Raw genomic sequence first — 24,003 nt, 5'->3', positions numbered from 1 at the left:
TCCTATTTCTCATTTATATTATGCATTTAGCAGACGCTTTTATCCAAAGCGACTTCCAAGAGAGAGAGCATAGGTCACTGATCATAACAACGAGGTATCCCCAAACATTGCAAGCAGCCAAAACATGAAGTATACTTTGTCATTTGAGAAGAAATAACTCAAGTTTAATGAATAGGCCTTCCCTGCGTGTTTTGGTTAGCAGAGGTAGTGAATGAAGCCATGCAAAGCAACGAACGAGATTATGGGCATTTGAATCCCCTCATTGTGCTGTCTGGTGGGCTAGGAGAAGATTACTTAAGGATCTGTGCAGGTGTTTTTTATTGTCACTTTTGAGCAAGAGGTGCAGTTAAGGGAGAGTTATTGCTGCACTCTTTCAGCCGCAGGAGGGGGTGGGAGGGATCCAGCAAATGCAAAATCAGGAATGCAGTGAAAGAAATGAAGTTAGAGCGAGTTGACGCGGGGTATGAGGATGGTTTATCCTTGCGGCATAGAATGGAGCTGCATATACGTTATGGAACTGAGGAAGTGACTCTTGAAAGGATGGAAGTGTGTGTGTGTGTGTTGGGGGAGAGGGGTGGTTGCGTGCATGCCTGTGTGTTGGTGTGGAAATATGATATATATGTCATATATATGATACATCAGAGAGAGAAAGATGTCTCGTACATCTTCATGTGGTCTCTCATTCCTCCTCTTCATTTTTCCTTTCTCTCTAATGATGTATTACGGCTTCAGACGTAGTATCGTTTGGCATTTAACGAAGTCCCACAGAACCATACGTCGGAATGCATGGGGAAATTTTCCCAGGTTGAGCTGCAAGTTAATGTCGGAATAACCTAATAAGGTTTTTATTTATTTAATTCATGGAACCATTTAAACCAATGACTTAAAATTAAGGGTTCGAGAATGCAAGTGTTGAGTAATGCGGCCTTGTTATACAATAGATGAACATATATTCATGTATTATATTTTGTTTTAATTTATTATCTTTAATGCAACCATGCAGAAAAGCAATTTCCGTTTCTCAAGGTAGCCAATGTATCATGGCCGATATGGCACAGCAACAGTCAAGCGCTTGCGTTGCGCTTCCATCACGTGCCCTATGACCGAATGCTCCGAGAGAGAGTTTATCTTTCTTAAGGTAATTAGGTTCTCTCTCTGTTCTCCATTTACTGTCTTACAAGCCTGGTATCACCCATGGTGTGCTTATTGGTCTGTTGTTAAATCTCTGACACATACGCGTTCAGGAAAAAACGCGCATCCATCCACCATGCATGGTCCTCTCCACGCAGGACTTGCCTCCGGAGCGCACGAGTGGCATGAGTTTGGCTGCCCGGTACTGACACAGAGTGGGTAATGAACAACACTCCGCCAGGATTACGGTTGGTGTGTGGACTTCATGTTATTACCTGATTTACTTGAACCTTGTCTTGCTGGCTGGGAAGGGGAAGGATTAAACGTCCTGACTGATCTTCCAGAAGTATTTACAGAGCAGGGTGTGTAGCTGGCTGTTGTCATTGGGATTAATTTGAAGGCGTTATAGTTCTAGCTATTGGAAGTCTCTTTTTAAAATGCCTAATGGAAGTTATATGCTTCTTCTAACCTGCCACTTTGAGATAATTTTGGGCACAATTTGCTCTTACAAAGAATACAGTAGGCTATTAGGCTTTTGTTCATAACAGCACTTCACAGAGGACGTTTACAACATTTCAAATGCCATTTGTCATGTCAAAGAAATACAGGACTGAGAGAAAAAAATATATACAAAGTTTTTAAATGGTTCACCATAACGAATAACTTGTGGTTATACGTAGCACGTATAACTGCCACAAACGTATTGTTTTGTTACATGTTTTCTCTCTTCCATTGTGTTACACAAGAGTAGTTTTTTTCGCTGACATAGATCATTGGGGATTATGTGCGGATCACATGCCCCCTGCTTTTGTTTATATTCTCTCTTGTCTTTTTTTCTATTGAGTGAGTAAATTGATGGAAGGGACGGCGGATAAAAGACAAATATGCATTGACACCGGGTTTCAGCGGTGAGTGCGAGGCCAATTAGAAGTTCAGAATCAGAGCTTGGCCTGTGGCTCGTGCCAGCCGGTCAGCAATGAGGGCCACGCGCCACTGTACAGTGGAACAGGGGAGATTAGAGGCCTAGTTATGTCTTTAAACTACATTAGGAACTTCTACGAGGGATGTGTAAGTATAAAATGGCATATAGATATAATGGATTTTAATAAGAAACTGTTTCTTTGAAGTAACATTATATTCTTTGAGATCAAAGTGGCCCTTCATTTTCTTTGTCTTTACCAGTAAACCTATAGGGTAGAACAACCTTTGAAAAAAATGATTAAGATGGATTCTGAATCGGGTCGTTTTGATGTAGGCAGTTATAGTATGATTGTTTTGTTTGTATTCCTCTGTAAAAAAGAGGAATTGGACTCAACAGAGGATGCGCGGCTATTATGTATAATATTTTTTTGCATACCCTGCCATCATGCAGGTGCATTTCACAAAGGATAAAAGCAGTTTTTCAAAGCTTTCTATTTGTTTGTCTCTGGTGGTTGCTTTGTGTGTTCGTTTTCCAGCTCAGGCCTCCGACAGTGATAGGCCAGTTCCACACGCTGTTTTTTGGCTCTGTGCGGATGTTCTTCCTTGGGGTTCTGGGGTTTGCTGTGTATGGGAATGAAGCCCTCCACTTCAGCTGTGACCCAGACAGGCGAGAGTTAAACCTGTACTGCTACAATCAGTTCCGACCCATAACACCACAGGTAAGACTGCTGCTTCCCTCGACTGCAAAGCAACATTATACATCACTTGCCCAAATGGAGTGAGTTCATCAGTCATGCAGTGTTGTAAATGGATATGGAAAAGTGATATCCAGTCTCGGACATATTCTTGCTTGCACACATGCAGTTGTTTGCAAAAAGGGCCTTTTGCAAAGAGAACCTAGAACCAAACCATAACCATAACCTAGTCTTCTAGAGTGGTAACTTAAAGGTTCTCTGTGTTCCTTAGGTATTCTGGGCATTACAGCTGGTGACAGTTTTAGTCCCGGGTGCTGTGTTCCACCTCTACGCAGCCTGCAAGAACATCGACCAGGAGGAGATCCTCCAGAGGCCTATCTACACCGTCTTCTACATAATCTCGGTTCTCCTGCGGATCGTTCTGGAAATCTTTGCCTTCTGGCTTCAGAGTCACCTGTTTGGCTTCCTGGTCCATCCTCTCTACATGTGTGATGCCAGCGCTCTGGAGAGGGCCTTTAATGTCACCAAGTGCATGGTACCAGAACACTTTGAGAAGACCATATTTCTGAGCGCGATGTACACCTTTACCGTGATCACAGTGCTGCTTTGTGTAGCTGAGGTCTTTGAGATACTCTGCAGGCGCCTGGGGTACCTGACCAATCAATGACCTGGGTCAAGCTATTGATTGGGTCATAGATCTTAGCTCTCATCTCTGTGTTTCTCAGCTGCGCAGGTCTGACTCGCATTGACAATAAGGCAAGAAAAAACAAACACAAAAAAACAACATACCTCTGCTGAATCTGTGTCGGATGTGCAAAGAGTCAGAATCCCATAATCCCTTTTGTTGTCTCAAATAACTGGTTCAGAAGACCAACTGTGACTGGTTGGCTTATGATGGAATGTACTTGTAAAATGATTAGTCATTGGACTACGAGAGAGACACACTTCAATAGTTGTTCTCCTATCTTCCTCACTCTAGCCAATAATGCAGAGTTGAACCAAAAATATTAATAGCATTGTTTTGATTTTCAAAAGGGCTGATGTATTTCTGACAAACCTGACTACCACAGTAATATTGTCACGTCAAGACATAGACAGACACCCAGTATTATCCTTATTGATAAAAAAGGCAGGCAAAATGATTTACAAAACGTTACAGTACTGAAAGTGTCTGTATAAATTATTTGTGCAGTATAATCAGGTCTAGAACCGTATGAGGCTCTAAATTAAAAAAAAGGATTATCTGGTAGGTGCTTTTATTTATAGAAATAAAAAATATACAGTATATATTTACATAATTCCAGTTCAAGAACAAGGTTGTCAATGACGCCACATCTGTCATGCATTTTATCAACAACCTGTGGTAAACGAGCAATTGTGGATTAGAATACTGGGCACAATGTGATAGATATTGGTAATCTCAATGGTTTTAGATTGACAATCAGTGTTGTTGTCGTACTGAAAATGACCTCTTTTGTTGTGTATCTACAAGTTACTATCAGGCATCCATCCAACTTTTGTCATTAAGTTTCAGCGACATGTATCATCTCAGGTACAACATGGCATTCTATGTTCTGGTTTCTGTTGAAGGTGGATGGTTTTAAAGTGTGCCTCTATTGGCCAGGCTCTAGAATTAAGTTTTGTCTAAAGATCTAGCAGAGTAACAAAGAATCTTCAATGGAGACACACCCGTTGAACATTGTTTTGAGTCCTGGACTAGGTTTGCTAGATGTCTAGGACACTGCCAACTTCAAAAGTCTGTACAATCAGATTAACTCGCTTTGGAATAGAAGTTGATTATATTTTATTCATATTTGAGGGGACGTGGAAAATGTGCATAGCAAAGTGATGCCTATACTCTTTACAGGGTCAAATGGGTTAATTGGATTCCCCTCGGCTTCTGTCCTATAAAGGTCGAAGAAATAAACACTGAAAGATATATTTATCATGTTTATGTTTTAGTTTTGCAAATGTATACTTGCAATGTTTAGTTTTCTTAGTTTCTTAAAGGATATTTTATCTCACTTTACATATTTCATTTTTTGTCTCAGTTTTGACTCTGATTTGTATTTCATGCATACTGTACTGTACAACTCAGCTTTGTTTAATAAAAGGGGCATTTTATGACTATTTATGTTTTAGACAGTTGTTTTATGTCTAATTATCATTTTGTGTCATTAGATGATTAATTTAAAACATGTTTATAACAGGTGGTCTGCTACAAGATTCTTCTGGAAGTGATGTCATATTGACCAAACAATTTGTATGACAAGGCCTTTTCTATTTCAGCTCGCTTGTGGTCTGGTTAGCCTGGTTAGCTTGGTCCTAACCAGACTCTCGTATATTTCAATTGTACAGAGTCTGGCCTCGCTCCATTGACAAGCGTTGACTTCCTTGTAGGCGGGTACTCTGTTGAAGTTTAAAACTATTGGATCTGCCCAGAGCCACTCTGATCTGCCATAACCAATTGCTAGCGTTCGCCTTAGCCAATTCCTTCACCACTAACAGAGCTAGCTGCCGTAGCTGGAAAATCAAACTGTTCCCGAACCCTGTGGGGAGGAGGGCCACAACATCATGGGCACCAACAAAATTCAGCAAAACCTGTTTTTTCTCCGGCTTTAGTTTATAGATATTCGGCAGTGTTGCCACAACGGACCAAATGGCTTCGCTCGCATCTTTCTCCGCCGCCATTACGGAAATACAACACAAACTAGCGCACGACATCAACGTCATCGTTCTCAGCCACTGTTCACCGATTCGCCGGTAGAAAATCTACCTGAAAAATCTGACTTACGTACCGAATGGCCAGACCTAGTACAGAAGCAAAATTCAAATTGAGCGGAAGTATGTAGGAGGGCAGAGCCAGGCTAGTCTTAGTAGGTCTATAACATAGAATATTATTGAATTAATGAAAATCTCTTAGTATGGTATTGCACTATTATAGTATACTAGTGCAAAGTGCCCGTGATGCAGTCAGTTATTAAGATTATCAGTGAACCACACAAACACAGGATCCTAGAATTACAGATAGGGCACAGTGTCCGCAATAATGTCGATGACATACACAGATTTCTGGAATAATAGATGGATAGTGCAGTGCCCTAGATGCAGCTGGTAATGACAGTTCTTCTCAGTGGCTTTTGGTAGGCTACCTATGTCTCAGATCACAAATGAAATTCTCTGTCATCTGAAGTACCTGTTCAACCCCCACATCATCTATTTTAGTCACGTACACATCATAATAGAAATGTCTCGTTATTTTAAACAAATTGCCAATGCTCTGGTCTCATTCATGCTTGATTATATAGCCTTCATTTGTCTACTGTTTCATCCGTTATCAATTGCTTATGTTATGTTGATTAAAATGTATTGTATTGGTTCTGTTAAATTCTCTTGCCACCACAAACATTTAGAAATGTAGTTCATAACAGAAGTCATAAGACCTACATGCATGATGGTTGAGCCAGTTGTTATAATTGTAGGCCTAATTCACAATGCGCTTGATTGTACAGATCTGCCTAAGGGGTGTTTGTTTACATTCCCGTTTGCATTTTTTCCTTTGTGCTATGCCATGCTGTACAATTGTCTTGTATTTTCTGTATTGCATTCGCATGAGACACGGTAACTGACCGAGGAGACTAAATTCGTACCAACATGTTCCTGTCTTTTTTTGTGGATCGCTATCCATCTTCAGGAAACCGACCAAGGACGCTAAAGTGGTAGCAATAGTCCGTGATGCAGCTGGTGATAATGTCTTGATTTTGTGTTAAAAGTTTGTGTACAGAGGCATTTTGTATAGAGCCCCTGAAAAAACCTGAAAAAAGAAGAAAAAAGAACACTCGTTCGGACGAGAACCCATCACGTCTGGACAAGAAAAGTTTCACGTGCGGACGAAAGTTTCACAGTTTTGACATCAGTAAATACATTAATTTATGTAACTAAATCCACTCATCAATACCTACTGAAAGTAGCCTATCCACTTTATATAGTCATTCTGTTAGCTAGCCAGCATTTCATCCATAAAGAAAACCTTTTGAAAGCAGCTGATTCAATGTTACACCAGCTAACATGGCCATATCGGTTGTAAAAGAGTTTGCTTCTAAATAAGAAACAAAATGTCCCTATTTTCTTTACTTCTAGCTGCTTAGTTTCTTTTCATTGCAAATGCCTCTGTTATTCATTAGTTCATTAACTAAATACAATTTACTGAGGTTATCATACAGTCCCACATGAGTCAAAAGCGAGCTCAACATGGCTGAAAAAGATCCATCACTAGGTGAATTGTTTTTTGAAAATGTTAAAAAATGCTGATCCATACAACATTAAATGCGGCACTGCACTCTATTGGATTATAAAAAAGAAACCGGCAAAATATTAATTTTGCAGAGTGCCCGGTTCTTGAGATAATCGGTAAACTCGCTATAAAATCCCTTAACAAAATACACAGACATACGGACACACAGGGATTTTTGGCATTATTAAAGAGATTCTTAGGCAATTGAGCAATTATTTATCGGGAAAAAGGGGAATGAAATGTGGATGGATAACACAGGAAGTAGTTACAGCAATACAGAGCAGCAACATCATTGGTGGCTTGGATGACGCGCACACCCTCAGGATGCGGATGCGGAAGTGCGGAAGCGGCTGCAAACAATAACAAGCTAGCTTGGAAGTAGCTATATTGATGTCGGTTAACCTTTTTGTGTGTTTTTGACATTATATTCAGGGATATGGCTCTCCCTCCACAGCTAAAAGCCATTCAGCACCATCTAAGAACAGCACAGGAGCACGAGAAAAGGGATCCTGTCGTGGCCTATTACTGTGAGTTTGTAGTGAACATGTTTAGCATAGTGAGCTATTGTTGGGTTTCTAGCTCTTTCATATGTTGAGATTGCCAGATATGAAAGTAGGTGGGTAGCTAAATCGGTCAATTCTTTTGTTGGTTTGTTGTCTATATCCATACGGTGATTACACAAAGAATAATAGAGAATGTTAGTCATTGTTGTTGGCTGAACAGACGCAACCCGTTAGCTAGCTGGTACTACGAGTTGTACTAGGAAAAAGTGGACTTCTGGTTATTAACCCTGGTTGGTTGCGGATCCACAGAGATAGTGTTGCTCCAAACGTAAACTTAATGACCATTCACACTCATTGATGGCGCGCAAGTTAACTTTAAGTTAACCAAGCTATGCTACTTGAATGACAGTACTCTCGTCCTATCACGAGGCTTAAACTGAACCAAGTAATCATGGTTTGTCAATGCTTATCTGTGGTTGCGTCAGTGTGGTCAGTCCTACCCAGCCCCACCTCACCAAAGTATTGTAATAGAACAATTAAGCCCGGCGAGTCATATAATTTAGGCCTAAATGCCATTTTATTCCACTCCAGTATCCTATGTAGAGTAGACTACAACATACAAATACATATTTTAAACATTTAACAAATATTTTATTCATGGCATATCGTTTATTTATCAGTGTCGGTTAGACAATAATGTATTGTAGAACCAAGGCCAATGTGGAATCAAACCCGGGTGACATGTCAACGCCAGAAGTCAAATTATTATGTTTGTTTTGCTCCAACCTGACGTGTGACTCTGTATATGATAAACCATTCAGCTATCCTCCAACAAATGATTAGAATCGGTTGCATTAGCCTAAATAGGCCTTGGGTTAAAGCCTACAGGATGGTAGATCTCTATGTAGATCTCGAGGTGTTTGGCAGAACTTCATTTGATCAAGAGCATCCCTTTGGTCCGAGAGATGTACTGGGCAGAGACGTTCTTGTTGTGCCGTATATGATTTTAAGGCCGTGGCTTCAAACTGTCTCTGCTACTGTGATGTCTTCTTTTTCATCATGTTTTGGGATGAGATTGAACACGGGCAGTATTTACATATTAATGACTGTGAAGCACATGATTTGCATATTCACCACAGGCTCTCTTCCTGATTTCTCTTTTATCTGCTGTCAGTGTTAAATTGATGTGACTGGAACCAGTCACAAGCTTTAGCCGCTGGTTGGTTGGACTGACTACATATTCAAGTGCACATTGTGTTGTGTTGGACAGACAGATCCCATAAAAGACTGCGCTGATTCATTTGAGTAAAATGGACCCACATCGTTAGTGTTGGTGGTTGTTTGTGTCCCCCAGCACAAAGTATTCTTGTTTGTCTGTTCATCTCTGAATAAGCTATCAGAAAAAGGGATGTCACTCCAGAGGACCTTAGAACTACCACATGAAAAAGTTTGAATGTGAAACAATGAAGGACACCAATGGGGCCGCATTATATTTGGACTTACTCAAATTTGATTGGACTAGATGTTATTTCACATTGATTTGAGAAATTATTTCCCCCCCCCACTTTGGAATTGAGCTCACGTCAACCACCCTTATTACCTGTGTAGGTATTAATGTCATATTGCAGCTGGGCTCAGTAGGCTTAAAAGCTACTTGGAAGGATTCATGTCCTTTTGATCTTACACACTCATACATAATAAGAAGGGCTCCATTCGAATAAGATACCCTGGATTCTAATGGATTCCCTGCTAAAATATTGATTAAAATGTCCATCCCTACAAGAACAATGCTGACTATAGGTCTAATTTTTCAAATGAATTATGAATAGTGCACATTGAACAGTTTAATGTTTTGTAAAGGTGACCATCTAAAAAATATATATTTTGTTGTTGACCAAATTTAATTCAAACCTTTACCAAGATGATTATCTGGAAAGTAATTAGCCTGTTAGTTAATAAGCACAGGGCAACTAATTCAGCTGTAGTTTATTCATTTGTTGTAAAACAAACAGTTGTGTTGAAAGACAAAAACATCCCATGATCTGCATATGATGTGGAAAAGGACGATTTGTCCCGATTGTCTGCTCTTCCCTCCCCTCCCTCCACCACACCCCCTCCGATATGTTGAAAGTAAACAAGTGGTAGTTGTGGTGGAACCTTTTTCTTATTGGTTCCCCTTTTCCCCTCTGTGCCGATTCGTTCCAAATGTTAACACAAATGGCAATTTCATGGTTGAACAAGGTAAAAATGTGACATAGTTGGTTGAAAATGTTCTTGCAGTTTGGAACACTTTCTTTTTGGTCCAAACGTATGACATTATATAACTTGTAATCATTAAATAAATAGGCTACATTGTGTGCTTAACAGAGTGTGAGAACCTTTAAATTACCGGTAGAATGGAGATTTCTAGGGCCTGATAGGATACCCAGCATCACTCACCCTCTGCCCTCGACCAATGGGAACACTGGCTCATTAGGCATGTGATATTGGAGGTGATAAAGACCGTGTCAGGCTAATGGACATGGTGGACGTGCTGTGAGCCGCACAGCTTCATGCAGGGGAGCAGGTTTTTCCAGTTCTGGCACAGCTGTTAGTGTGACACCACCCCACTGTGCCAGATCTCAGTGGCAGTTCCGAGATAATGAGATTATGTTCAAAAAATACTTTTGGTACTCTTGGTATAGACAGTGTTTGTATCAATGTGTCCAATTAGTTTCAATGGTCAATGGAAGACAGCAGCAAACCAGTACTGGGGTTTTGTCTCTGGGCAACTAAGCGTGAACCTAGCCTAGCGTTTCTCTAACCAACCAACCATAGATTAACCAGCAGAGCCCAGCCCATAGAGGAGCAGCAGTTTTAACTGTAGGTTAGCCAGTCTACAGTAAGGCTATGTGTGAAAGCGTCAACGAGGTCCAGTAATTCTGCATGCCACTGGAGGTCAGCAACGGCATACAGCTGAGTGACTCCACCATTGTTCTGGGACATGGATAGGGTTAGCAAGGCACTCGCACTCTGGGCTCAACAGCGGCATGGGAAAGGCTACATGGTTTCTTTAACGGGGGTGATTGACCGGGCTTGTTGATTCAGGTTGACCAGGGGGGGTGACTGTCTTCTGAGCCTGGAGATGATCAGAGTTTGCTCTGTGTTGGAGTTCACGTTCCGCCAGGCTGCTGCTCGTATAGCGTCTTTGCTATAGTGGTGTCCATGGTGACCTGATGTCGCTCATTATCTTTGTGGCTTGGCTTCATCTCCAGTGGCAAGACGAGTACGCTGGTGCTGTTGCAGAGGTCCAAACTCGCGCGAGGCCAGCCTCAAAGCTCCGATAACTCGAATCCGACTCACAACAGATCTGTTTTATTGTTGCCACAAGCAATGGATGGTATCTACCTTCAAGTCTTTAAAGCAGGCCTATTCATATACATGTTTCTGTCTAGGGGTAGATTGTGGTATAACATTAGGATAGGCTGGAATATGTTAGATTGAGATCTTATAACATGGGCCTGCCAAATAGAAGCACTTCTTAAAAACTCAGGATTCAGCCCCCCAAGCTGAATGGAGACTGCTTTCGTCAGTCTACAACAGTGCCAAGCTTCAATGTAGGACTTGTAATTGTGCCAATTTGTCACTTCCAACAAACGGACTACAATGAAATTGAAATTGCTGCATACTCTATTTGCAGTGTGTTTGTTGGGCTGGACTAATTATCGCAAGCCAAGTCCACATTTTATGCCGTCAGTTGACTAATCAGACTGATTGGTTTTCTTATAATAAACATCCGGATTTCGTTTCACATGATGTAACCTTTGTGGCCGACAGTTTGTCTTCATTCATTTGAATTTGATTGTGTTTCTCTCTGTGTGAATGAAGCTTAAGTATGCTGTGATTGACCCTTTACAGCATCTTTCCTGGCAGCTGAGCAGGATTTACCAGCACAGGGGTTTCATATCTCTCCTCGGCAGAAAACACATCGACTTTGAGGCTCTTCAGATGTAGTAAAGAACATGATATTCTCACAGTGGGTTTATGTGGCCTTTTTGTGGCCTTTTTTTTTGCGTCAGATCTTAAACTGCCGCTGAGAGGAAAAAGGACCAAACTTCTTCTCCCCTGGACTGGGATCCTCTTAGGACCTGTATTCTGTATCCTGTCCCCTTGCAAAGGCCAATGGCAAGGCTTTACCCCCCCCATGTTTCAGCCCGAGTCCCCATTCCCATCCCCTGCAGCAGGCCTGGGCTTGGTCCTTGTCCTGGTATTAACCCTATGGAAAAGGCTCTGTCTCTGACAGATTCCCCCTGCTGCCTCCTGGAGAGGCTCCAGCAACTCAGACGCAACAGCCGCCACTCCAGCCCCAGACTCCACATAATAACCTCCTTGTCGTGGACTGCAGTGCGCGGGCTAGCATTCCAGAATACACAATTCGGTTTCTCTGCTGCTGGCAGCATATGCCAGTCAGAATACCAGAAAACACGATTTTGAGAGAAAGAGAGGGGGACGGGCGTCACTTGTTCCCTCGCTCGCAGTCTCTTTTATGGCTAACGTCAAGCCTACGTACGAAGGGAATGGTGCCAGGGCAAGCATGTAGCCTATACCTCAAATTCAGAAAATCTTTTTGCGAGTACTCCACTAACATTCAGCACTTGTTTCTGAGGCTCCAGCGATTCCAGCTTCATCGTTAATCTAAGATTCCGTTGCCCCGTTGCAGCTCCCACCGTGACCCAGCCAGGGGGGATGGATCGGACTGGGGAGATCCAGTCCTGACAGAAGTGTTGTTGACAGGGCCGCTGGTATCCTTTGTGCCTGGGAGATGATAGGCGCTCCTGTGGAGATGAGGTGAACCCGCCAGCCTTTGAGCTGTCTAAGGCGTCATGGGCGCCTGTCTTCAAAGCACCGGCGTTCCCTTAGCGGTCCAGGACGAAGTCCTGTTATAGAAGTGAGACTTTATACTCGTCAAAACAATGTCAAAAAGGCTGCCGCTCTCACACAAGCACGTTGTCTCTGTATCGCTCCGAAGTGTCCACCCAGTGTATCCCAGGAAGGTGGAACGCCATGTTCTGCTGACTATGTCCGACCTAGTTTCGTGATTGGGGGATGGGGATTGTAGCTTTTTGCGGGACAGAGCTTCACTTTTATCCGAGTTTGTCAGTATTGCCGACTGTAGGGCCCTGGGCTGTCCTACAGTGAATCCTTGTGAATGGGTGTTGCTTAAACAATTCCCTAATTGTGGAGAGTTTCAGGAACTTTTAATTCCTCAGAGTCATCTCCAGAGTCCCCCTCCACCCCTTTCTCTTTCGCCATCTCTCCCTCCATCTCACTCGCAATCTCTCTCTATCTCTCTCGCTCTCTACCTCCCTCCCTCCCTCCCTCCCTCCCTCCCTCCCTCCCTCCCTCCCTCCCTCCCTCCCTCCCTCCCTCCCTCCCTCCCTCCCTCCCTCCCTCCCTCCCTCCCTCCCTCCCTCCCTCCCTCCCTCCCTCCCTCCCTCCCTCTCTCCTCCATCTTTATCTGATTGTCTAGAGCCAGCGTCGCCCCGGCAGGCCACAGCACGACGGATGATGGACGTGCGCTCACAGCACTGTGCCGCAGCGCTGAATGGTCCCTTGTGTCGCATTGTTTGAGGGGAGAGGAAAATGGGATGTCAAGCTGTATGGGCGTGATGATGGTGGTGGTGGTGATGATGATGGCAGGCCAGCAGGCAGGCAGGACAAAGGCTGACATTGTGTGCGTGGCTGCCGGGATGTTCCGCAGCAGCCGTCAGCCCGGGATACATTGGTCCCCAGGGACAGGCCTGTGGTCCGCTGTTTAGGAAATATCGACTGGCGCTTGGCATATCGACACGTCAGGAATTCTTATTGGCCGTCGATTTCTTTTTGTAGCTTTTCCGTTGCTCCAAACAAGTGTGAGGAATCACAAAAACATTCCGCTCGCGAAGCGAGAGCCGATTGTCGGCCTGTTGGGTGTCAGGCTTTGTGGCTGTAGCTTAGGACCGGTCTCTGTGGAGGGTTATCTTTATTAGGCTGCTGTCTTCCTGCTTCAGTCAAGCTGCGTTGTAAAAGCCTGAAAGAATACGCTAACAGTAGTGAGGCCCATTCAAAGTCAGCACACACACACTTGACTTTAATTGAATACAATCAGTTCTCGTCCTGTGAAAGGTGCTGCCGGTTGTATTTTTGGTCTGCTAAACGGTTGACCTTATCCCGGCTGCTTCCGTGGGTTCACGTTGTATTGTTATTTGAATGGAGCCTGTGTTATCAGAACAGTGTGGAGATGGAGATAACAGTGGAAACAGGCCTGCCTCGGCATTTGGCTCTCAATGCCCCAGGGCAGTTCCTGGTCTAGTCACCACAGTCGGGCTTAGCCTGGCACTGCTTAGCTTAGCATAGCTTCACCTAGCCTCTCCTAGCCTAGCACAGTTCAGCCTCGCCTAGCCTCACCTAACAGCCTGCCAGCACCATTTCATTTTACATCCCAGGGCTTTGGTTGTCTTGTATCTTGGTCGAAAAGGGATTTTAAACTGCAGCTGGCGGTCAGACATTGGTCAGGAGGTGTCTGGTCTCTGCCTATGTTGAGATGGTGGTTTTAAAACAGCAGTTGGCCTACCTTCTTCATGGTAGCCTAGGTTTATTCACTACTGTACCTAAAGCAGAGCTCTCAAATCTTGAGCGATGACATTTTCCACCTCAAGCTTATTGTTTTGACCGGACTGAAAGTTAAAGACCCATGTGAAAAACACAGACACCTTGGATAACAAGGTGACTCCTATCAAATGCAGGTTGTTGGCTGGATCTGGAACAGTTCCCAGCTGGGTGTATTTGCTATTTGCTTTTCCTGTGGGGAGTTGTTATTTCTGTGGTTTACAATGTAATGACTGTGAAATAAACCCCTTTCACATAACACTCTCTACGCAGCATGAAACTCCATCCTTACTTTTGGAAAAGTGACATTTGCTGATTTAGTCTCAATGGATGTTTGGGTTTGAGAGTAAAAGACTCTATTGATGCGTAGAGCTGACTGAAGGGAAGACCCTCCCTCCCAAATTTCTATTTTTCTGTCTCTCTGTTTGACCCTCTCTGACTCTGTCCTCTCCAGCCCCGCATGTCCCTACAACGTCCCTCCATCATCGACGAGGTTGTCTTGGTCTTAATGGTCCGTGCTCAGGTCCAAATCCCTTCTGGGTCTGCACTTCTCAGATCTAGTTTGTCCTTCTGTAGCTCTCCCACCCAGTAATGGGCGAGGAAAATTCCCATTGTTGTTTGTGTTGCTGTCTGTTACAGTCTGTTCCTGCTGCAGGTAATCAGCTGACAAACCTATTGTATGCCTGTCTCGCCGTTCCACCGGGTCCTCTTTTCATTTCCTCAGGGCTTCCATCACCCTGGGTGCAAATGAGCTTTTCAGCCAGGCAGTGTGCTGGAGGCAGCCAGGCAGTGAGGTTAGGATTACAAAGGAGAACTCTGCCTTCTTTCTCCATCCCCAGTTTCAGCCTCGCACCCCAGTCACCAGTCCCAGCATTCTCGCTCCAGCCCTTGTCCCAGCCTCTTTACCCCAGCTCTAGCCTCCTTTCCACGCTCTCAGCCTCCTCTCTCAGCCTCAGCTTCCTCTTCCAGCCCCAGCCTCTCCCAGCCCCAGCTTTGTCTCCACAGCCCTAGCCTCTTTGCCCCAGCCTCCTTAACCAAGCCCTTGCCCCTCCCCACTGTAGCCTCCTCTCCCCAGCCCCAGCCTCAGCGGAGTTGAAGAGGGAGAGGGATGAGGGGTGTTGAAAACACAAGGGCCAAGACTGTGTTTATGCAAGCAGAGTGTGCTGAGTGATACAATACTGGAGAGACAATAGCTAACAATGCAAATATTGACACTGGCTGTCACTGTGGACGAGAGCTGCTGAGACGTCGACCAGTCAGAGCTGGGGTGGGGTAACGAGTCCTGGACAGAAACAAGTCCACATGTACACTACCCCAGCTGTCTGGCCTAGACATGCTGCTATATGAACACGCACACACACACTCAATCATAAACCCCTTTTCCACACACACCCGCACACACGTGCTCACACTTGCAACCCCCCCTCCACACACACGCACACATTATACACACACACACAACTCCAACCCCCCCACACTTGATATGGGCTACATTTTTTGGGTAAACAGCTAAAACCCCTCATTGGGAAAAACGTGCCTCCTCGCGACAAGCCAGTGATATAAGTGTGTGTCATTTTTTCGTCTCTCTCGACGCCCCCTGTTTCTCCGACGCGTCTCGGAGATCCCACAGTAATCCTAGTGTCTCTCCTCTTCCCACCCAGGCCGGCTGTATGCCATGCAGACGGGGATGAAGCTGGACAGCAAAACGCCAGAATGCCGGAAGTTCCTCATCAAACTCATGGACCAGCTGGAAACGGTACGATAGCGACATTAGCTCCACATACAGGTCGGGGTCACTCGGAGCTAATGCACAAATCACTGGAGCGCCAGCTTGATATTGGAGCTGGTCCTTCTACATGTTGCCCTATGCCCCCCTTCTGTGCCAGCCAGTCAATAAAAAGACGTTTATCTCTGGGTATAAGGTCTGGGTTCGGGATCGAGGTTATCAGATATCTCTTTGACCTGGCGGGCTGCATATGGCACTTTAAAAGTCTTGACATTTCCCTGGTCTCTTACTGAGGTAGTCAGGTGCTGGCCTCTCGACAGGCTCAGTTTCCTTTCAGAATCGCTTGTGTGTGTGTAGGTTTGTGTGTGTGTGTGCGTGTATGAGAGAGGGGAAAAAGGGAGAGAAAGGGTGATAGTAAATAGTAACGAGATAGTAAATAAATGAAGAGTGAGAGATGAAGAGAAAGAGAGAGATGCCTACCAAAAGAGAGAGCGAGTGAGCTCTGGTCTGAATCACACAGAGACTAAAGATTTCGCCACGTGGCGGTTCCTCTGAAGGAGGCGAAGGCGGGCGAGGTCGTCCGGTCGGAGCCATAAGCACGAGCGCCATGGGGTCTCTCCACCCTCAACACAGGGAAGCGTTGTCTCCACTCAGACCCACTGAACGTCAAAGAAAGTTCTTTAGACAAACTCTGTTTTGATTCTCGGAGTCTTGGAATCAAGTTTTGGAAATCGTGTGTCATTCAAACCATTCGTTAGGGAAGAAATTGAACTTTTAAGAGGTTCTTCCCTCCCATCTGCCTCTGTTATGTGAGGCACAAACACAGGCACGCACCGTTATCGAGCGCGGTGTTGAGTGGAGGCGCAGTGAAAGCAACGCTCGCCTCGTGTTCGGGTCACCAGATTAGCTGCGAGTCAGGGAATCCTACGCGGCCGAACGCGTCACGAGTCAGGCGTCGGGGACGTCGAATGCGCAAGGAGGTCTCCTTTTTCTCTTCTCTCTGCCTGTCTTTCTTTCTTTTCTGTACCCCCGTCCTCCCCAGCCCAAATCCCACCAGATGTATTAGCAACCAAAAAAAAAGGACATGGAAATATTACATCTCATCCAATGCAATAACCGGTAAGTTTTCCATGTGAAAGTACAGCTCGATCCAGCCCCTAGTTGTTTATAACGGATCAAGAGAGCCGGGCCGCTAACAAGGTCGGGAGGACAAGGGCCGTTCGTTAGCGTTCCGGCTTCCTTTGAGAGGCGGCGCACACCTCGGGCTCGTTAAGTGCCTCTTTGGAGTTCAAACGCCAGGAGCTTTTACAGCGCTTCTCCACACAGAGAAACAGGAAGTGGGCCGCCGGCGCCGTAACCTACTGGGGCTCGAGGGCCCCGGAGATCATTTATGGACGTCCCCGAACCAATTAGAATGAGGGTGGGGCCCTTGGAGTCCCCTTATCCCCTTGGGCCGGGGTTTATTGGAGATGGTCCGGGTTTCATTAAATGTCTCTCCAGCTCCTGTTATGCTTCTGCCAGGCTGACAGAGAAGTAAGAGCCCATCCCCAGAGGGTACATCCGCTCTTAAAGGCCTTTTTTTGTGAGGACATGGTGGGACAGTGAACTGTACAGCAGCCTTTCACCCCCCTTCCCCCTCCCCTCCTCCTTGCCTCCAAGCCCCATGACTGGGTCAACAGTGGAGCAAGACATACTGGGGCTCCACTTACTGTTTCCTGTGGGGGTTCTCAGGTGGATTTTTTCCCCCCTCATCATTTTAGGATGTTGGAAATTCAGCTTGGAGTCATAAAAATGTATACTCGCACCATGGGAGAAATGGATTTGGTTGACCTCATGTAAAAATGTCATTCGCAGAGTGGAGGGATTAATCCAAGAAATTGCTGCCCACTAGTTATTTAATCTCCTGTCAGTTGAATCATCTTTTTTGCAACTCTTGTTCATGTTATCAAGCATGTAAATATTATTCTTCTTTTGTGAACAGGGAACTGATACGTACCCCCCCCCCTCCAGCATCCCTACTCTACAACCATGTACTCGCTAACCCAAACCTTGAGTTGTTTTATCGAAGCAGCGAAACCAGTGTCCCGCCAACGGCGACGGTTCCCCCGGCTCAAACTCCTCATCCTCTCCCCTCCCCAAAGCGCACCTCTCAGCCCCCTTTCACCAGCGACATGCCAGCGCTCCGCCGTAGCACAAACCCAGGCACTGTGCCCCGAGCCGCCTGAGAGGCATGTCTCCCGGTGACTGAGCTTTCATTAAAAAACCCGCCGAACAGTACGTCCATTCAGCAGCGCGGGGTCCACCTGCTGTAATGTAACCAGTATTATTTGCTTTAGTGATTTTTACGGGGAAACCCTAGCCCGCCTGGCTGGCCACGACGGCAGCTCGGAGTAGGGGCTAGCTCTGCCGCAGCCTGTGGGCTCAGCAGGCGGAGGCTAGGCTAGCAGCGGGCGCTACGCCACAACAAACCACTAATGGAAGCAGAACTGGCGGGGGGTCGAATGTACCACTATATCGGGATTAACTCTCACAGGTCCACCAGCAGTCATTGTTGTGGCCGCGTTAGCTTTAAAGGTGTAACTCAGTCATTAGTTTTAAAGCAGGCCGTTCCCGTTGAAAGCTGCCTTATAAAAAATACTCCCCCAAATCATAAATTTTGCAAATGCTTTTATCCAAAGCGACCTTCAAATGGTGTATTTTTTTTTTTACAGGTGAAAAGCATGGTTCCTTGGAGAAAGTGTTTAGTTATTTCCGAGTGGCAGGGTTGGTTATTCTCTGTTTAATTAGCTGATGGCTCACCGCCTCTACCCCCAAGGACCTTCCACCAATGGTCTATTCTCCGTTAATTACAGGAGTGTTCCGGAGTGAAAGTGGGGGTTTGTTCCTACGTGTATGGACGTTTTGAAGAGTGTGAGTCTCTCTCCCAGGAACTTTATAGAAACCCTCGCTTCTGAAGGGAAAGACAACGTGCATGTTTTCTCAACACACATAGCCACCTGTGTGTGCATTATCCATAGAACAGTGTGTGTGTGTGTGTGCAACCCATCACTGTGTGTCTAGAAAAAGTGAGCATTAGCTGAAAGACAGATCAGTTGAAAGGGAGAGAGACAGAGAGAAATAGGCAGAGAGATGAGCGTTATCTGTGCAGCTGTGCAGTTGGAGGTCCTCTGTGATGTGTGTGTGTGTGTGTCTGCCGGGCAGATAACTGATAACTACAACCAGCTGGCAGCACACCAAACACAGCAGCTCCTGTAAGGCCTCGCGCTGCTTTGATCCACGGTGAACGAGGATCGATCGCTGTTGTTCGTTTACAACAAAGTGTGCCTTACGCCACCTCACATTTCCTTGTTTTCAGAGGAGTTGAAGCCCATCACATCCATGGTCTGATTAACCCCCACCCCACCCACCTGACTTGATCCGTCCCGTCTCCGTTACTAGGACAAAGTGAGACTGGTGGTCGAGCGGCCTTGCGCACGCTGTGCTGGTACGTCTAATAAAGTTTGACGTTTTGAAATGTTTGCGTTGCAGATGAAGAAGGAGCTGCACGACAGCGAGTCCATCACCCAGGAGGTCGTGGGCAACGCGCACATCGAGAACTACGCCTTGAAGATGTTCCTCTACGCCGACAATGAAGATAGATCCGGACGCTTCCACAAGTAAGACGTTTGATTTTACACGTCGATTCCGTCGGTTTTACTCGGAGGGTAACAGGTACAGCATGACAAACAACCACCTCAAAGGAGTTTCAAAAGGGATTTATCTCCCCTCTCACTGAAACACACACACACACACACACACACAGGGGGCACAGGAGCAGTCTCTCAATCAGACACAATAAGCCTGCCAGCTGACCTATAATGGTCTCAAATGTGCACTATTACAGCAAAACAATGATGCCTAGGGGTGATCAGTGCTAGAGAAGCCACTGATTCAGGACCAGACTGAATAAGCGTGAGTGTGTCTGAGAGCAGGAGTGTGTCACAGTCAGACCAGAGGCAGAAACAGTCAGACCAGAGGCAGAAACAGTCAGACCAGAGGCAGAAACAGTCAGACCAGAGGCAGAAACAGTCAGACCAGAGGCAGAAACAGCCAGACCAGAGACAGAAACAGCCAGACCAGAGACAGTAAACAGATCACAGACAGAAACAGTCAGAGCAGAGACAGAAACAGCCAGACCAGAGACAGTAAACAGATCACAGGCAGAAACAGTCAGAGCAGAGACAGGAGCAGTCAGCATTCTGCATTCCATAAGCTTGGCAAATTTAACCCTAACACACTGTGATGTCAATTTGAATTGGAACATTCTGTAATTAAAATGTGTGTTAGTCTCCCACAGTACTAAGTGGTAATTTGGTTTACAGATCTTCCTCCCCTGATATATTCAGAATCTGTCAGCTCTTTGCTAATCACACATTTGTTTCCTAGCAACCAGAGATGTTTCACTCAAACTCCATTAAAGTTCTCTCTCGTTCGTTGCCGTGGCTCTCAGATCAAAAGCTGATGACTCACTTTCTCCTACGAACAAGTAACAAAATGTACCCCCCCCCTCCAAAAAATAATAACTTGAGGGATTTTAATCCCTTTGTATTGACATGCGTTCTGAACTTGTACACCGAAAGAAAACCATTTTGTTCAGTTTAGTGGTTTGTTTTTGCGCGTTCATTAACTACTCAATCCAACTCCTTGGAAAGTTTTAATGATGCGTGCACAGCTGTGCTCGCCATGTCTTCAATGTTTCAAGACCACGAGTGGACCACGATGATCGTATTGAAAAATCCATCGCCGTTTCCCCAGGCTAGAACATCAGAGCTTCTGCATTTCTGCAGGCTGCAGCTTTTATCAACAAGTCTTAGAGCGAAAGAGTTGATGAAATGAAGCGAGCGGAGAGATGAACGAGACAGACAGAAGGGAGATGGAGTGGGTGACAGTGGGGTCAGATCAGATATCTGGAGCCAGCGAAGGACAGGAGGCGGGGAGGAGAGAGAGAGAGGTCTTGTGAGGATCTGTATGTAGGTTTGGCGCAGGCTTGACAACTTATACATGTAAATAGCTCTGGGTCATGGTCTGAGTGAGTGCGTGAGTGAGTGAGTGAGTGTGTGTGTGTGTGTGCACAGCTAAAGATCCGTAAAGAATTGTATTGCAATTTTCACACACACACACACGCACACACACACACACACACACACTAACATGCGCTCGCACACACACGCATACACATCTAAGTAGGTTCGTAGCTATGCTTCCACATCAGCCTTGCCAGAGAACCATTGTCAGAGAACCATAGCCTGTCAAGCCCAAGTGCCTTATCTGGACCCCATAGTTGTCCCCTAGATCAGATGGCAAACTTGTAATACTTGGTAAAGGTTTCTTTTATCCAGGTTGTAGAATAGCTCCTGTCAGAGAGCCTCCTGTCTCCCTCCATCTGTAGAGCTTGTTCGTGCCCTGGGAACAGTATTTACCATGTACAGGAACTGTGGTCAGCGGTGATTAATGGTCATGTTGACCACAACCCTAACCACAAGTGCTGGATGGCTAGCTCACTCGCTAGACTTACTGACTCTCTAGTAAGCTGACTGGACTGGCTTGTGGACCAGGTGAATTGATAAACGCACTTCATTGGCTATTTGACTGGACTAGTCGGCAGTCTGTGATGCTATTTGCACCCTTGTTTGCTACTGGGTCTTTAGGTAGCCCACATATTCTCTGGAAAACGCTGAAAATGTTGTGAAAAGAAAATATGAAATAAGGATAATTCAGCAGGGAAAAGACAGGAAACTAGTTGCGAGAGTACACCACAGGGTTTGTATTATAGATGACATCATGGCTGTCTGGACAGGAGAGCAGAGCTGGGGGAGGAGGAGATGTCTGTGTGTGTGTGTGTGTATGTGTGTCTGTGTGTGTGTGTCTGTCTGTGTTTGTGTGTCTGTGTGTGTGTCTGTGTGTATGTGTGTCTGTGTGTGTGTGTCTGTCTGTGTTTGTTTGTGTCTGTGTGTTTGTGTGTGTCTGTGTGTGTGTGTCTGTGTGCAAGCATAATGTGTCAACATCTAAACACAGCACAGAATATGAAACTTTTTGAAAAAGGACATAAAGGGTTCTGTCTTTAGGTCAGGATTACGAGAAACAAGTTATATTAATATTCTGTTTCTGATGTTGAAAACAGAACAGCTCTCTTAGACTGGTCCTGGGAATAGAACAAGTCGTCTAGACTGGTCCTGGGAATAGAACAAGTTGTCTAGACTGGTTTTGGGTGTCACAACGGTGGTTATCAACTCAATAACTCAACCCAGGTTTTCCCCATCTAGCCATGAGAGCGTTCACACAAAAGGGGCAGTGTTTGTGTTCTATATAACCAATTGCAAACATGGACAAGTCTACCAGAGTTGCAGGTTTTACACAAGCTGATCATGAGAAGAAACCAAAGTAATCAAATATTTAGATGAAAAAATGTATTAAAGTACAGGCTTAAAGCAACACTGTTGCTACTGCCAAAGGCTGGAAAGAAAACTGGCAAAAATTGACGACTGTGAATGCGTAAGTTCATAGGCTCATCCATATCACCGTCCAATCATTGAGACCCAAGTAAATCTGACGATGATTGTGTATTACATTAAATTAATGTGTTGCTGAGATGTATTCATATGGCGTGTAAGACAATTTTAGACAAATTCTTTCAGCTGCACGGCAGTGCTAAACGATCGCAACAAATATAAAACATTCAAACAGGTAAATAGACTTACTTGCCATTTTTACAAGTTATAACAAGTAAACGGCTTTAGTGCTTTATCTGACTCTGTGATTGGACGATATCTGTGAATACAAAGATACTCGTCAGGGAAAGACCAAGGGTTTTGTCGATCTCTAAAAGTTTGTCGGTCTCCTTTGACCCCCTCACTGTTTGCGCTCTGAGGTCACGGGATCTTCTAGAAAGGATGATGCCATTTTCCAACCGATTTGATTGGTCAGCAGTTCATCTGTCATCTCAAACATAACCTTCTCCCGAGCAGGTTAGGCGTGCAGTGTGGCGATCTACCCCGTTAAAAGGTGAACCACCGTAACACTGTAAACCCAGGGTTAAACCTGAAGTGACCTTGCTAACCCCAAATGCTGCTTCGTTGTGTAGGCCCCATCTAAACGGGTCCTGACAACAGAACCGGTCGACTAGATTGTTCCTCAGAACACACCAAAACAGGTCTCCAAGACTGTTCCTCAGAACACACCAAAACAGGTCTACTAGATTGTTCCTCAGAACACACCAAAACAGGTCTACTAGACTGTTCTTCAGAACACACCAAAACAGGTCTACTAGACTGTTCTTCAGAACACACCAAAACAGGTCTACTAGATTGTTCCTCAGAACACACCAAAACAGGTCTACTAGATTGTTCCTCAGAACACACCAGAACAGGTCTACTAGATTGTTCCTCAGAACACACCAGAACAGGTCTACTAGATTGTTCCTCAGAACACACCAGAACAGGTCTACTAGACTGCTCCTCAGAACACACCAGAACAGGTCTACTAGACTGTTCCTCAGAACATATCTTGTCGACTTGTTCTGCGCTAGCAGGTGGAGGCTGTTGGATGATGTCACCAGTGGAACGGTGCAGAGCAGCTGTTTATGGGAGCTGACCTGGAACTAGAGACTCCCCCTCTGCCTTGACGCTACACAGAACACTGTAGTCCCAACACATCACACAAGGCCCACATTGACATGAAAACTCACCTCTGATGCCCTGTTTATGTTTGTGTGTGTGTGTGTGTTTCTGCTTCCTCTACCCAGCGGTGAGAGATTTTACAAGCGACAAGTTTTCCTCCTTGGTTCTGGTCTTGCGAGGTGAACTGAATGCTACCAGTGGTGTCACTTCCAAGCAAACAAACACACACACACACACTCACACACACCCCTTCAACGTCGCCCCTCAGCCATTAATTATATTTTGCTGCGAAATCGACTTCAGGTGACAGTTTGATTCAGTCTTAGGGACTTCCAATATTTTTTTTTCTCCATCAAACTCAATCACTGTCCTGTCACACTTTCCAGGGTTTCATCTGTACTGACGTTGACGCGGCCGCGTTGTTCCTGCGGCCGTCAATCCAGCAGGCCAT

The 24,003-nt window shown here is 45.2% G+C and overlaps 2 protein-coding genes across 2 annotated transcripts in view; both read left to right on the top strand.

Moving 5' to 3' along the window:
- Positions 1-2,160: 2,160 nt before the first annotated feature.
- gje1a (gap junction protein epsilon 1a) lies at positions 2,161-3,414 on the top strand. The gene is made up of 3 exons (XM_047022321.1): positions 2,161-2,199; positions 2,589-2,771; positions 3,019-3,414. Exons 1-3 carry the CDS (start codon positions 2,161-2,163, stop codon positions 3,412-3,414), a joined length of 618 nt encoding a protein of 205 aa, XP_046878277.1.
- A 3,936-nt stretch (positions 3,415-7,350) lies between these two features.
- The window catches only part of vta1 (vesicle (multivesicular body) trafficking 1), a 35,138-nt gene continuing 18,485 nt past the window's right edge, over positions 7,351-24,003 (top strand). Inside the window, exons 1-3 of the mRNA XM_047021603.1 lie at positions 7,351-7,568; positions 15,833-15,927; positions 19,426-19,553. Coding sequence (XP_046877559.1) covers positions 7,478-7,568; positions 15,833-15,927; positions 19,426-19,553 — 314 coding nt within the window. The 5' untranslated portion in view covers positions 7,351-7,477. The remainder of the gene's footprint in view (positions 7,569-15,832; positions 15,928-19,425; positions 19,554-24,003) is intronic.

This window comes from Hypomesus transpacificus, chromosome 6, assembly GCF_021917145.1.
Source record: "Hypomesus transpacificus isolate Combined female chromosome 6, fHypTra1, whole genome shotgun sequence".
In the NCBI taxonomy this organism is placed as follows: Eukaryota; Metazoa; Chordata; class Actinopteri; order Osmeriformes; family Osmeridae; genus Hypomesus; species Hypomesus transpacificus.
Note: the sequence above shows the minus strand (reverse complement) of the source record. Positions and strands in the feature narration are given on the sequence as shown.